Raw genomic sequence first — 16,559 nt, forward strand, 5'->3', positions numbered from 1 at the left:
AAACTATCTAAATTTATCTTTCTCATTTATGTTTTATAAATTTCATTTTTTTTTACACCACACATGATGGACTATTTATTTCCAAATACTCGTGACCTAATACTTTGTATTCAAAATCGTGATTAAGTAGTAGGCCCTTATTCAGAATTTTATATGTGATGTGGTTATTCCCAATAATGTCATTATCTTCCTGAGTCTTATTATTAACCCCGACTTAACCGACTTGGACGGTGGACTCTATAATGTAATTGATTTTCAAGAAACTAAAGAGGCAAAATGGTTACCGTGACCCAATTTGAGGTTGTTTAAAAAAAGCACAAAATTTACTAATCACGGATCTTTATGGATCTGAATCTTCCAAGATTAGTTACAACAATCCCGTTTCTTGAATGGGTTAATAATTCGAGTCATGGAACACCGGCGACATAGCCCCTCGGCAATTTTTAAATTCACATGCCCCGTTGTAACTCAAACTTGTCTTCAGTAATAGGCGTAGCCTGAACCCCTGGGCAAGGGTCGTGTTGAAGGAACAGGAGCTTCCTTCCAAAGATTCACGTGACTCCGGGCGCGAAAATTTTGCCAAATTTGGGAGGGAAGCAGCGGGCTTATAGCGTGGAACGGCCTGTGTGTAGGTAGGATTTGACGTGAGTGACATATCTCATCGGGAAGCCACATTCACAGGCTATCACTGCAATGCCTTTCACCTGTCAAAGACCAAATTGCCCCTGCAAGGAACCCCTGATTTTTTCCTCTTCTTGTTTATGCCCATGTACCTTTACACAATATTTCATGACTTTCCAATTGAGTTTTCAATCGCAAACAGGGTAGCTATACGGGATCACAGACGTGGCCTCTTGGTAACCACAGGAGCTTACGCTCCTATGTCTGCCCAAGCAAAAATCAACGCTTGTGATAATCCAGTACAAGGATCTTCCTAAAGGGGCACGGTTCCCTCATACCACTGACTCAACAGCTACACTGCCAACACACGGGAGTTCTTATCGAGATTCGTTGCTAGCGGAAACGATAAAATTTGTGGTATTTTTGGAAGGACATGGAAACCTATGTGAGGAAGATAACGACAACCCTATCGAAGAAAAGTTAACAATCCTGCGCATCAGCGGCTCCCTCTGCTCACTGCCCATTAAATCTCTGACGGAAAAAAGCAGATTCTTCCCACCGTATCCACATCCCATACGTCGGTTCCACATGTCCTCCCTTCGGAAAGATACTCATACTCTGCACAACCCAGCTCGATCAAATGGTGCTGAACAGTTAAACCGTTCTTCACCGAGGTTAGTATTGAAACAGTTTCATCGTACAATATGGTTGTCTTTAGTCATGAATGTAGATGCATCTTAGAGTCCCCTGTAAACATTGAACTTGTATACGTTAGACCCATCGGCTATTCTTAGGAAACCCTGAAGTAACCGGTGATCTCACCGGAGCTTGTGAATGTGCGTCAAATCCAAGGTAAACCAGGGGTGGTGCACGGTTCCGATCGTGCCCAATAACAATTGCTGTCTTTTTTTTTTTGCCTCTTAACAAAACATAGTTGGGCAATAAATGTCCATTATGGCTAATAAATGATCGGGCCCTCTTGTCCTATTATGGCCAATAAATGTCCATTGTCATCTTACATTTTCAACGGCCACCTGAGTTAATAAAGTTCTTGCTTTCTGATTAACAATTTTTCTGTTTATTGGGCCTATTTCGAGAATTTAAAAAAAAAATGAACCATCATTTGGGACTACTGTGGGAGAGTCGAAAATAGAACCTCACTGATAATACCGTAGCTGCACCTCAGCTATTAACCGTTTTTGTTGTGCATGACGCAGGCGGTTGGCACGCCACCCTGGTAGAAGGTCCACTGCAGGAAATGACTTCTCGAAACCTCCTGTGACAGTGGGGGTTAGATCAGTCACCCCGTCTGCCTCAACGCCATCATGTGCAAGGCGAGCTAGCCCGCACACTCCTAACAGGTTAACAACAGAACCTACATCCCACATGGGATTCCTATTGTGAATGGCTTTACGTATTTGTTTCTGTTATTGAGACTCATAACCGCTCTCCTTATAGCTTGCCAAGAGGGACACATGACCGTTCAAGGCAATCGGTGGTGCGTACAGAATCATCCTATGCCGGCATCCCAAATGTAAGTGTCTGCATCCATGGACTCCTGTAATATGTTATCCAATTTATGCATCTTTAACACTCATTGCACTGCACAACGCGCCGTACCTTAGTAACCGAGTCCCGTGCCCATCTATCCCTTCTGTTTCTGATGGCGTCCATTCCTTGGCATCCTTACACCACCGCCTCAGTATCAAGCCCGGTGGGATCTCTGCCAAGCCCTCATACTTCATCAAGCAGAAAATGTGGAAGCAAGGAATACCTTCACTGTTCCACATATGACAATCACATTCAATCTTCGGCTCACTTGGATCGTATAGCACCCTGTGGACCCTACGACGGTTCACCATATTTGAGAAGCTGCAGACGGACGTCGTGCTTATACTATCTTTCCCCAGAAAGAGTAAACTGCCGACCCCCTTGATTTGTTTCCTAACCTCCTTGAAGACTGTTCTGGTGTATATCTTTGAAGCAAACCCCTCTATGTTATCAAGACCTGTGTTCAGTACGGGCGTGTAATAAGTCGAATAAAACTGGGCCGTCACCTCGTTATTGCGATAATCCTTGACCACCCTATCCAAGCTATGAACCAACACCAGAAGGCTATTTGTCGATTTAAGGAACCCTTTCACGAATGCATTAATCCCCTCACATCTCGAGGTTGTCCTATAGCCAGCGCAAAAACTCCCTCGTAGGTATGCCGTTGCCCAACTATGTCTTAACTCATAGGTGCTTTTTACCCAGCTATTGTTCATTAATCCTAGACTCTGCACGGCCGTTGATGAGCGGATAATTTATACGCTTTTTGGCATTGTTTTTAGTATGTTTTTAGTATGATCTAGTTAGTTTTTAGTATATTTTTATTAGTTTTTAGTTAAAATTCACTTTTCTGGACTTTACTATGAGTTTGTGTGTTTTTCTGTGATTTCAGGTATTTTCTGGCTGAAATTGAGGGTTCTGAGCAAAAATCTGATTCTGAGACTGAAAAGGACTGCAGATGCTGTTGGATTCTGACCTCCCTGCACTCGAAGTAGATTTTCTGGAGCTACAGAAGCCCAATTGGTGCGCTCTCAACGGCGTTGGAAAGTAGACATCCTGGGCTTTCCAGAAATATATGATAGTCCATACTTTTCCCAAGATTTGATGGCCCAAACCGGCGTGGCAATTCGGCCTCAATATTTCCAGCGTTTAACGCTGGAACTGGCATGAAACTTGGAGTTAAACGCCCAAACTGGCATGAAAGCTGGCGTTTAACTCCAGAAAAGGTCTCTACACGAAAATGCTTCATTGCTCAACCCAAGCACACACCAAGTGGGCCAGGAAGTGGATTTTTAAGTCATTTACTCATCTCTGTACACCCTAGGCTACTAGTTTACTATTAATAGGATCATTTGACATTGTATCTGTACCTCATGACACTTTACACGTTTTCTTTGTGTATCTTCCACGGCATGAGTCTCTAAACCCCATGGTTGGGGGTGAGGAGCTCTGCTGTGTCTTGATGGATTAATGCAATTACTACTGTTTCTCATTCAATCATGCTTGCTTCTATTCTAAGATAATACTTGTTCTTAACCTGGATGAATGTGATGATCCGTGACAATCATCATCATTCTCAACTATGAGCGCGTGCCTGACAACCACCTCCGTTATACCTTAGATTAAGTAGTTATCTCTTGGATTCTTTAATCGGAATCTTCGTGGTATAAGCTAGAACTGATGGCGGCATTCAAGAGAATCCGGAAGGTCTAAACCTTGTCTGTGGTATTCTGAGTAGGATTCAATGATTGAATGACTGTGATGAGCTTCAAACTCCTGAAGGCGGGGCGTTAGTGACAGACGCAAAAGAATCACTGGATTCTATTCCGGCCTGATAGAGAATCGACAGATGATTAGCCATGCTGTGACAGAGCATAGGAACATTTTCACTGAGAGGATGGGAGGTAGCCACTGACAACGGTGAAACCCTACATACAGCTTGCCATGGAAGGAGCCTTGTGTGTTTGAAGAAGAAGACAGTAGGAAAGCAGAGATTCAGAAGATGGAGCATCTCCAAAACCTCAACCTATTCTCCATTACTGCAAAACAAGTAATCATTTCATGTTCTTTTGTTTTTTTTTCTTTTTCACAATCAATCCTGATAATTTCTGATATCCTGACTAAGATTTACAAGATAACCATAGCTTGCTTCAAGCCGAAAATCTCCGTGGGATCGACCCTTGCTCACGCAAGGTATTACTTGGATGACCCAGTGCACTTGCTGGTTAGTTGTGCGGAGTTGCAAAAGTGTGATTGCAATTTCGTGCACCAGCCGTCGTCCAATACTCCTCAAACTCGGAAACTTCGAAGTTTGCGTAAATTTCCTTCTTGAACACCTTCCAAAATTCAGGTTCCTTCACCCGTAACACACAATTTTTTTCCAAGTGCCATTCACATAGGTGATTCCTGGCTGAAGGCAGTACTTCCGCTATTGCAGCTCTCATGGCTTTATCTCCGTCGGTCACCACGACGGAAGGCATCTTATTATCCATTACGTCGACAAGATTCAACAAAACCCACCTATATGTACGGACCTCCTCATCCTCAAGTAACGCAAACCCAAAAATTGCTGTCTGCTTGTGGTGATTTGATCCGGAGAAGACTACTAGAGGCTTCTTGTACTTGTTGGACCGGTACGTTGCATCAAATGTAAGCACATCACCGAACAACTTATAATCCGACATCATCTGTCCATCTGCCCAAAATAGGCTCCCTAGTCGACCGTCTAATGTTTTGGTGTATCTGGCGACTGACATCATGTCAGCGTTGGCCTTGCCCTCCAAATAACTTATCGTTGCAGCCGTGTCTCCGTCATTTAATTGAGCCATTCTTTGGCTGTGAACTTAATTGTATAGATCTCTTTTGGTAAATCGAAGCATCCCGTAGCCCCCTGACTGCCCGGCCATGTAAGCCATAATCTTCGATGTGGCTATACCGAACTTCTTCAAACTATCAACTTGGGCCTTGTCACTCTCACTCAAACTCCGATGACTAGGAAGGAGATGATTAAACATACTTGTAGCAAGAGGGTGGTTGTGGATGTCGTCGATCTTCCTGACTTTCCAAACATGGTCTTGTGCATCTAAGTAAATTTTCAGCTTTGCCGTACAACCCGTGCGACTTTCCAACTTCTCCTCCCGAACTCTTTCTGGACAATCGTAGTGTTTGTCATGCCTTGTACCCTGCCGGTGGCAAAAAAAGTCTCGCCGTACCAAGACACCCTTGATTCGAGCCACATCACCCCTCCTTACACCGAAACCCCTAAGCCGGGCAAACTGTTTGTAAGCTGCATAAGCCTCTTCCTCAGTCTTAAACACTTGGTCCACAAAATCCTCTGAAGACCTGAAACCTGGCGCATCCCCCTCACTTGTCACTGGGGCTGCGCCAAAGTCGTTCCCCTGCACCTCGTCACCCTTTTCGCCAGCCACAGACTCATTCTCAAACGAGTAGTCCTCCTCGTCCCCACTCGAAATAGAGACACCAAAATACTCTTCTTCACTTACCTTATCTGTGTCATCCTCACCACCACTAAGCTGCAACTTCGGATCCATGTTCGAAATCAGAGGACTTCAGTCACCTGAGAAATATTCCTTGGTTACATGATACAACCAAGACTAATGTAAGTGAAGAAGTTCGTACAACCGATTAAGAAGTTATCACAAACTAAGGATATCTAACTAGTTAAATCAGCCTATAACACCAGATGGTGTTCATACATCCAGTTAGAAATCAAACCTAATTCAATGGTACTACCGGACGGGAAAGATTCTATAAAACTCTGAAATCAAAAACAGGGTGACAGCCAGCACATTTTAACATAATTAAACGCATATCAAATCATTTTTATAACTACTGATCCATAGTTAGGGAACACTGAATTACCGGTGCAATGATCAATTTAATCGGAACAACAACAAACTTACATATCCTCCTATCAAATCTTGGAACTGGTAGTTAGCGACCTTCAATGAGTATCAATGACTGGGCGTTCCTTCAATAATGGATCTCTTTCAACCCTCTCTTCCTGAATGAATGGTTCAGTTGAGGAAGTCATCAAAATTCCATGGCGTCAAAACAGTTAAGAACAATATCAACAAGAGGGTTAAGTGACATTATAATAAGAACCAATACAAAAACGAATGGCAGCCATACTCTATCGCATGCTTGGCATAGGAAACATTTTATTCTGAAAACAGATAACACACACACATCATCAAACCTCCGTTGTTTATTTTTAGGAGCCTAAAGATTTGCGATATATCGACCGTTTTGTCTTACAAAATCTGTTTCACTCGATTTCGCCTTCAACTAAATTTACCACTAAAGTTATCAGAATAGAACCTAGTACTTGACATTTTTCGGCATATTCTCAATAAAGTGTTGTTATGGTGAAAAATTTATTTGTTTAATACTATGCATTTAAATAAATAATGAATATCATGCCTAAAAGACCTTTCTTCCTTGTTCACCATAACCAATGACTAAATTCCCTTCCCTAACTAATATTGCTTACACATGCCAGGCATGACTCACGTGAAGCCAAGCATCATAAAGCATTCTCCAATGCTAATATACACTGCACCCCCTTTTTCCAAATTTACTATCCCATAAGAAGCAATATTTTAGCCAAAAAAAAATAAAAAATCTCCCTTCATTGAAAGAACCAACACATTTCTAACATTTTCATTACCAAACAGCACGTTTATGTTGGGAGATATGGTTCTGACGGACAATGTCTAATGGCAATGATCAATTCCCAGAAACAAAAAAATCAACTTCTTCACACAGGCACCATAATTTTTTTAAACCACCTCATGCTTATAGCCATCGAAATATAATAAGCCTACAAAAATTCGATAACACTCAAATCTACAAGAATCATTTTCTCCCCCAATCACATGACAGTTTCAAACATGCAAATGAAATAAAAGATGGACACATGATGAAAGAACACTACTCACCGGAGAACATGGATAAGACCCCTGCTGCTACATGGTTGAATACAATTTACTCCAAAAGACATACCACCGCAGACGACACAACGCCAACAGGACCAACTTCCGACCACGCCTGCAGCGGAGACGTCTACGGCCAGATGCACTCGGCGAGCCTTACGCCACGATTCCACACCGTCGACTGCTGCCTGTTTCCCGGCTTGAACTTGCACGACTCCAACATCTTCACTGCCACTGTTCCTATTCTTCGACCCTAGGGCATCGTTTTTGGGGACAATGACTTCGTCATAGCTTCACCTCCATGGATGCAACGCATCATTCGTTTCTTTTTTTCTTTATCCCACTACCAACTTAAAAAAAAATAAATACCCATTTTCTTTGAATACCCTCTTTTTTTTTTCCTAAGCCCACCTCAGAAAATCCATTAATAGATACTCCAGCAAAAAACCATTGGCTAACGGCTCAGCCACGGCTACCACAAAGATGGGAGACAAGCCCTGTCAAAAGGCAGCAACGTGTCAATGTTATATTCATTCAGATATAAAATCTGTAAATCTGTATGGATTTACATCTGTACCATATAGTGACCCGAAGATTGAATATATCTTCAATGATGAGTGGTAATTGCATTGACTATATTGTTTCTTTTTTATTCTTATAGTCTTTATGGTAGTTTAAGAGTTATGATGGATGATATTTTATTTTGGGTTTCATTAGGTTATGATGAAAAATTTTAAACTTTTTATTTTTTAGGTTAAGTCTATATAGATATGTGGATGTCATCTGTTTTATGGATAAATATTTTTGTCAATATTTATTTTGTTTATAATTTTTTATTACCTCGATGACAAATCCTTAGTTATCAAAATATTTTTATTAGTGAGCATCATTTGAAAAGTGTATGCTCATTGATGATGAACACAAGTCAACATACCTTTTAATGACAGTTTTAAAATTCATACCTTGTCAAATCGTGGTGATAATGTATTGTACAAGTTGTGTATTTTCATTAAGGACAATTTTCAGTAGGGAACTCATCCCAATTCCTATTTATGGCCCACCTGTCATAAAAAGTAATTCCACATCAGCTTTTGCGTCATAAATAGTAAATAGGAACTCAAAGCATCTTTCTCTTCTCCAATAGGAGGAACTAACTTTAGTTCCTATTATGGTCTCACTTAATTAATTAATTAAGATGCATCTTAGAGTCCCCTGTAAACATTGAACTTGTATACGTTAGACCCATCGGCTATTCTTAGGAAACCCTGAAGTAACCGGTGATCTCACCGGAGCTTGTGAATGTGCGTCAAATCCAAGGTAAACCAGGGGTGGTGCACGGTTCCGATCGTGCCCAATAACAATTGCTGTCTTTTTTTTTTTTTGCCTCTTAACAAAACATAGTTGGGCAATAAATGTCCATTATGGCCAATAAATGATCGGGCCCTCTTGTCCTATTATGGCCAATAAATGTCCATTGTCATCTTACATTTTCAACGGCCACCTGAGTTAATAAAGTTCTTGCTTTCTGATTAACAATTTTTCTGTTTATTGGGCCTATTTCGAGAATTTTAAAAAAAAATGAACCATCATTTGGGACTACTGTGGGAGAGTCGAAAATAGAACCTCACTGATAATACGGTAGCTGCACCTCAGCTATTAACCGTTTTTGTTGTGCATGACGCAGGCGGTTGGCACGCCACCCTGGTAGAAGGTCCACTGCAGGAAATGACTTCTCGGAACCTCCTGTGACAGTGGGGGTTAGATCAGTCACCCCATCTGCCTCAACGCCATCATGTGCAAGGCGAGCTAGCCCGCACACTCCTAACAGGTTAACAACAGAACCTACATCCCACATGGGATTCCTATTGTGAATGGCTTTACGTATTTGTTTCTGTTATTGAGACTCATAACCGCTCTCCTTATAGCTTGCCAAGAGGGACACATGACCGTTCAAGGCAATCGGTGGTGCGTACAGAATCATCCTATGCCGGCATCCCAAATGTAAGTGTCTGCATCCATGGACTCCTGTAATATGTTATCCAATTTATGCATCTTTAATACTCAGATGTCATAGACTGACCCACTTATCTGTACAGGACTGTAGCCCCATCGCACTCAGTGTTATCACTAGCGTTTTGGTGCGCGAAATTGTGAACAATACTTTTCACAACTCTCATAATCCCCGGTCATGAACCCCAAAAACTTGGTGTTCAATACCATGGCATTAACACAACTTCGCACAACTAACCAGCAAGTGCACTGGGTCGTCCAAGTAATAAACCTTACGCGAGTAAGGGTCGATCCCACGGAGATTGTTAGTATGAAGCAAGCTATGGTCATCTTGTAAATCTTAGTCAGGCAAACTCAAATGGATATAGTGATAGACGCATAAAACACAAAGATAAAGATAGAGGTACTTATGTAATTCATTGGTAGGAACTTCAGATAAGCGCATGAAGATGCCTTCCCTTCCGTCTCTCTGCTTTCCTACTGTCTTCATCCAATCCTTCTTACTCCTTTCCATGGCAAGCTTATGCAAGGGTTTCACCGTTGTCAGTGGCTACCTCCCATCCTCTCAGTGAAAATGTTCCTATACTCTGTCACAGCATGGCTAATCATCTGTCGGTTCTCGGTCAGGCCGGAATAGAATCCAGCGATTCTTTTGCGTCTGTCACTAACGCCCCGCCTGCTAGGAGTTTGAAGCACGTCACAGTCATTCAATCATTGAATCCTACTCAGAATACCACAGACAAGGTTAGACCTTCCGGATTCTCTTGAATGCCGCCATCAGTTCTAGCCTATACCACGAAGACTCTGATCTCATGGAATGGTTGGCTCGGTTGTCAGGCGAGCACTCGGTTGTCAGGCGATCAACCATGCATCGTGCAATCAGGAATCCAAGAGATATTCACCCAATCGAAGGTAGAACGGAGGTGGTTGTCAGTCACACGTTCATAGGTGAGAATGATGATGAGTGTCACGGATCATCACATTCATCAAGTTGAAGAACAAGTGATATCTTAGAACAAGAACAAGCGGAATTGAATGGAAGAACAATAGTAATTGCATTAATACTCGAGGTACAGCAGAGCTCCACACCTTAATCTATGGTGTATAGAAACTCCACCGTTGAAAATACATAAGAACAAGGTCTAGGCATGGCCGAATGGCCAGCCTCCCAATGATCTAAGAACTAGATGTCCAAAGATGATCTAGAGATCTAAAGTGATCCAAAGATTCAAATACAATAGTAAAAGGTCCTACTTATAGAAAACTAGTAGCCTAAGGTTTACAGAAATGAGTAAATGACATAAAAATCCACTTCCGGGCCCACTTGGTGTGTGCTTGGGCTGAGCAATGAAGCATTTTCGTGTAGAGACTCTTCTTGGAGTTAAACGCCAGCTTTTATGCCAGTTTGGGCGTTTAACTCCCATTTTGGTGCCAGTTCCGGCGTTTAACGCTGGGATTTCTGAGGGTGACTTTGAACGCCGGTTTGGGCCATCAAATCTTGGGCAAAGTATAAACTATCATATATTGCTGGAAAGCCCAGGATGTCTACTTTCCAATGCCGTTGAGAGCGCGCCAATTGGGATTCTATAGCTCCAGAAAATCCGCTTTGAGTGCAGGGAGGTCAGAATCCAACAACATCTGCAGTCCTTTTTGGTCTCTGAATCAGATTTTTGCTCAGGTCCCTCAATTTCAGCCAGAAAATACCTGAAATCACAGAAAAACACACAAACTCATAGTAAAGTCCAGAAAATTGAATTTTAACTAAAAACTAATAAAAATATACTAAAAACTAACTAGATCATACCAAAAACATACTAAAAACAATGCCAAAAAGCGTACAAATTATCCGCTCATCACGTTTCAGGGTTGAATAAAGAAATTCGGAGGCTAACCAAATGCATATGCCACCAAAATGAAGTGGTGGAAGATTTCCGGAATGCCCTTACTATGCTAGCAAACATCCAGAATAGGGAGCATGAACGTGATTTGAGTTACGGATTTAGGTCTACCGGTACGAATGCCAAGCGGACTAAGCGGCAGTTGCGACTGGATGGTCTTACTGTCAACGAAGAAAACAGTTTGGTGAAGACAGCAATGGATGGTGACGACCCAACGTATGCACCCACGTTGGACGTAAACTTTAGCATGGACCACATGCCTTTCAGAAGCACTAGGTTGAATAGAGGCCGGCGCAATCGACGATCTGCTCATGACAAAACTCAGCCACCGAAACCCCATCCACTGGTAAACCCATACACGAAAACATTAACCTCTAAATTGGTTCGGTTGTATGCATGTTAATCTTCCTTGGTTTCCACCGCCAGTGATTTTTTTTTACATGTGACATGTAATAGGTTGATCTGACCAGCGACGTTGGTCGCCAACATCGCCTACCTCGTAGGCGACGGAGCAAGTCGCCCTGGCGCTCCAACTCACTACAGAAGCACTATAATTTTCTTGCCCCTGTTGGTAGTGACGGCTATGTCCATGAGTCGGAACTGCTAGCCATGAATGCTAATAAGATACCAAAGGTAACATAATGTTATCTGAACATGTACGATAGACTTCCACTGTATACCACAACGATTTAGGTTGTCTAATTTATGTATACTGTTACAGACCTTCAAGCTGGCTTTCTTACCGACACGGAAGATGGATCTCAGAGGAGTTGAGCTCGCTGTTGCGACATACATCTTCAGCACGGATCTCCCAAAAAGGTATAATAAAGTAATTTACAATTTTTGACGTCATATGGCTTGCCCACCTTAGTAATTTTGCAATCATGTGACTACGTTGCTTGTTAGTATCAAGTGAGTAAGTCCCACAGAATATACAGGAAGGTAACCCACAATTTTTTGCAATGCGCTTTGGGCTGTGCATTGCTAACGTTGCATTTACTAAAACGGACTCGTTACAGGGTGTAATTCTCATTGTTTCATTTCACTGTGTATCTTTCTGAGTATCGATTGAAGAAAACACCGCATTCTCGTTCTTATGAAATTTGACTGAGTGTTGTTACCAGTGAAATTCTAGCTGATGTCGGGCACTGCATTGCGGACAGGACGGCCTTAATGACGCTCGCCCCAAACGAAAGAGTCATGGATGACGTGGGTAATTTCCATATTAACTTCAACTCTTGCTTTTGTAAAAGCGTAGTATTCCCCTTTTATATTCTAGTTCATAGCACATGATGTATTGCTGAAATTTTCAGGTTATAACAGTCGTCGCCATGATGTTGTCGAAGACATCCAGCAGTCACCAGTGGTTCATGCCGACGATGGTCATGGTGAGTAAGAACTTTTAAATATCAATTACGTTTATATTCTAGTTAAGTCTTGATGAAATGTGGTGTAACTTAAATATTTGACGCTTTTTAAACGGTCCTACGCATGGATGCGATCCTGTGGTTCCCTAGCAAGATGCCCTTCAAGGAACACGCCTGACTCAGGCTAACTTAGACACAGTGATTTGCAACCATATGAGGTGCAAGGTCGACAAGGTTACCGAGGTTTGTGAATTTTTTTCCTTTACTTTTGGGGGAATCTGAATGACTAAGCTATATGAAGTTCTCAACGCTCATGTACCCTTTTGACCGCGTTTCGATTTACAGATTTTTCAACCGATGTGGACTGATGGACATTGGTACTTGATGGTGGTTGATGTAAGAAGAAAGAAGCTGATCTACTACGACTCTCTGAAGTTAACAACGGAGACGGAGCACAGAAAGCTTGCTATGACACAAGTGGTTAGTATAGCTAATGGCTGCATGAGCCAACCAGTTGTATCAATTACGAGATGGTAAAACTTTATGAATCCCATACTTGCTTAACTATATAAGGACCTGATTTTTTGGTACACCCGGATTTAGGTAATGCACCCATGTCCAGCACTACTGTGCTATTTGCTTCAAATAACGGTTGTTAAATCTCACCCTCTACACTATAATGCAATAAGCACAAGATAGGATTTGTTACGATTTTACTTTTTGTCCCCGATTATGTATGACAACAATTGACCAAATCTATTATTACCTAGAAAGGTTAACTTTACGTTTCCACAGCACTTCATAACACGATGTTGGTAGCCAGTGTATGTGTTCTAGTTAATATACTGGATACTCGGTATTCGAAAGCATATCTGCGAGTTGCTAAATAGCATACCATTCGGCACTGTCCGCATCCTTTTTCTGCCCCCATTAAAGGTTTAAGTGGGCTCCTTCGACAAGGAATTTCTTCTTTATACAGTAATAGTGAATAATAAATTATGTCCTGCTTTCTTTTGTTTTCCAGACTAACTTGTTTCATGAATAGGCACTGCATCTGGAGTCGCTCACTGTTGGATCCAACTGGCTATCTAGTTCCACTGCTGGAAGGCCGAGATTCTCCTCGTACGAATACGAGCAGCCCGTGGTTCCTCAGCAACATCGGCGTTCGTGAGTTGCCCGTAAACCATTATCTGAACATAGTAGATTCGTGTCCATGCCTTTTTACTTCCTCGTAGTATATATCCTGTGGATAGCAAATTTGATGATTCTTTGCTTATAAGGCTTCTCAGTTGTGTCTGACATGCTATAGGATGGATTGCGGGGTGTGGGTCTTGCAATGGATGATTAGGGGAGCTTTGTGGGCTATCCACAGTGTAACGGTGGGTATTTAATTAAAAGCGTGCCACAATATCACCGTGAGATATATAAACGTTGTACATTTCAATATCCGTGCTGTGTAAATTATGACTTAAGTTATGATTCTGCTTGACCTGCAGGCTGTGAATGACCAAACCCGGATGCGGATAGCCATCGATCTTGTGTTGCGGTCACATAACCCGATTGCCATCGATGTTGTGGAAAAGGCTATGAGTTACTGGAAAAAAAAGGTGGCTGCCTCACGATACCGTCGTGATGGATAGTTGCAAAACTGTGACTTAAGTAACCAGTTATATATTTTGCGGCGACTTTTGTTACAATTTTTTGGGTAATTAGATTCAATTTCAGCCATGCTACAAACTATTGTCATGTAAAGGATTGCGCAATAACTCTTGCGCAAGTGTTAGTTATTTGTATTGACATAGTTGGCCAGTCTATAATGAAACCGTGCGACCCGGCTCGTAGTCCAAAATCTTCCCACCAACGAGACAAGTGTCCCACCCGGATCCAAACAATAATAGTGCGCCTTGAGAACTGTATCCGGTTTGGAAACTTCACCTCTACCGTGACAGGTAGGATTGTGGGACTGCGTTTAAGGATACTTTTTTTGGAGTATATGTTTTGGTTAAATGCATGCAATAGTATCCCCGTAGTTGGATATAGAAAATAGGTTTGCCTTCCTTGTAGATCTAGTATATTCAATGTTAATGTAACTATTATTTGGTACAAATATGGATAGCACGGCTGAACTCGCCTGTTATAGACATACTTGGGTGTCAAATGAAGAAACAAGCCTGAATGCGTATTGTATACTTTAATTTCCTGTTATTCACTTATGTTTCATGTAGTCGTAATTGAATATGCCCATCCCTCACAAACAGGGATGGAGTTAGTTTTTTTATTAAGTAATTTGAATGTAACATATAAGTTGTGTGCGTCCGACTTGAGCCCTTTATTTGGGCATGCATTTACCCTAATTTCGTGCAACCACAGTTATGCATAGGAAATGCAATTGCAATGTTGGACAACCTAACAGTTTCCAACTGCGCCACGTAAGTAGGGCATGGGCTCCCCTGAATTTTGTAGCCCTCATGCTTTTTGACTCGTGAAAAAAAATGATTCCACCATCTTGTATTTTAATAATTCAGGTGGGTGGGCTTAGCTCTAAAACCCCCCCAACCGAGCTCCCTGGTATCATTTCAATAATACTATTACACAAGTTGGCAATGTATACAGGGCAAAGTAAAGAACTTTGGGTACAAGACCTCGATTCATTACGATAACCCCTTCGATGATTGAGAGTATAGTTATTTTGTTTAAAGCAATTAGTGCAAAGACAATCCAACGTTATAATACATGGTTCTTATAAATTTCATCACGAGACACATGGGAAACGGAAAAAACACAACCACTACAAGGTTATAGTAGGAAGCACGTCATTTAGGAGCAACACCACAAACTCATGTAAAAGTAAGGAACCTAGCTATTATTGGCTTCCCTGGACAACTTGTAATATGCCAATTCGATAATGCACGAAACACAAATGTTGCAAAGCAGACCATGTTCTCAACATGTTTTTTGCATCAGACAACAAGAATCTGCGTTGTTTCCGTGAAAACAGATGCTTGGAGTATCAAAACCGGTTTTCGGACGTGTTTGCATACGATGCCTTCCCGTTCGCATTCTGAAACAAATGGTAAAATTCACTTAGTTACGTCAATCCTATGGAACCATTCAAACTGAATTGTGGTGATATTAACTTGGACACAACTGAAAACAAGTTTGCAATATGTAAATGATCGAAGTATCAAACCTCAAGCACCCAATGTAGGAAGGCATCGGAATGTGGAACGTTAAATTGACTCGGAGTGAAAGCGGCAGCTCGCTCGGGTGAGTTTGCCGTGGCAGGTGATTGGGTTACACTGAACCGACATGTTCATGACTCTACGTGTGCAAATTGTACAATGCATACTAATCCGAAATGGCAGGTTATAGCCTATGCAAGCATCGTCGATACTTATGAAAAGCACTTTTATACGAAGCAGACACACACAACTATTCATCTACATACCGTAACACCGAAACTTTGTAACTCATGCATAGGCAATCATGTATGAACATCGTGGTGAAAAAGAAACCCGAATATAGTAGAAACATACAAAATTGATACATACTTTGAAGCAAGAACTAGTCGTTCGGTAATTAGAGAATGGTAATGCATTTTAGGTTATTCAAGGCCCACTTGACAAATCAACGCATAATAGATGATGTTAACCGCACACCACAGTACCTAAAAGTATCTCCTATCGAGAATCACATATTCCATATTCTTTGTGTTACACTACATTACCCACAGCTAAATCACAGTTTGAATCGGAAAGCCTTATTCAATGTTGCAAACTGCTGACTGTCCATGGATACCTAATTAGAATATACAAAATAAAGGAAGGCAACAAACATACCTCCGAACAGGCAGGTCGGTTGCGATTCCCAGTGGGGTCTCCGGATGATGAATTTCCTCTACTGCATGATATCCCTTGCCGGAGACCAATATGGCTGATATCCCTTTGGGACAGGCATGTCCTCTTTGTGTGACCTGGATGCCCGCATGAAGTGCAGCAACGCCTCTTCCCCCCAGGCGCGTCTTGAGTTGAGGATGCGGCTTCCCTACCATGCTTCGGGGCCCCCTTTGTCCTGGCTATAGACGGTTCCTTCATGACATCCTGCTGCCTCCTTACAGACTCATGAGCTACCGTATTCCCCCTCTGGCCGTTTAGCTT

The 16,559-nt window shown here is 41.9% G+C and overlaps 1 protein-coding gene across 3 annotated transcripts; it reads left to right on the plus strand.

The window, feature by feature from the left end:
* The first annotated feature begins 287 nt into the window (after nt 1-287).
* On the plus strand, nt 288-14,604 carry LOC112711460 (uncharacterized). Of its 3 annotated transcripts, XM_072203373.1 has the most exons (9): nt 288-1,295; nt 1,839-1,982; nt 2,080-2,155; nt 11,492-11,668; nt 11,757-11,854; nt 12,160-12,248; nt 12,349-12,423; nt 12,553-12,645; nt 12,748-13,186. In XM_072203373.1, exons 1-8 carry the CDS (start codon nt 1,210-1,212, stop codon nt 12,588-12,590), a joined length of 783 nt encoding a protein of 260 aa, XP_072059474.1. In that variant the 5' UTR covers nt 288-1,209; the 3' UTR covers nt 12,591-12,645; nt 12,748-13,186. The 3 variants fall into 3 exon arrangements, with proteins under 3 accessions (XP_072059474.1, XP_072059476.1, XP_072059475.1); XM_072203375.1 differs by lacking the exons at nt 11,492-11,668; nt 11,757-11,854; nt 12,160-12,248; ... (1 more) ...; nt 12,553-12,645; nt 12,748-13,186 and adding exons at nt 13,448-13,569; nt 13,712-13,781; nt 13,899-14,604; XM_072203374.1 differs by lacking the exons at nt 11,492-11,668; nt 11,757-11,854; nt 12,160-12,248.
* Nucleotides 14,605-16,559: the final 1,955 nt, after the last annotated feature.

The sequence above is a fragment of the Arachis hypogaea genome, chromosome 9 (genome assembly GCF_003086295.3).
Source record: "Arachis hypogaea cultivar Tifrunner chromosome 9, arahy.Tifrunner.gnm2.J5K5, whole genome shotgun sequence".
NCBI classification, from domain to species: domain Eukaryota; kingdom Viridiplantae; phylum Streptophyta; class Magnoliopsida; order Fabales; family Fabaceae; genus Arachis; species Arachis hypogaea.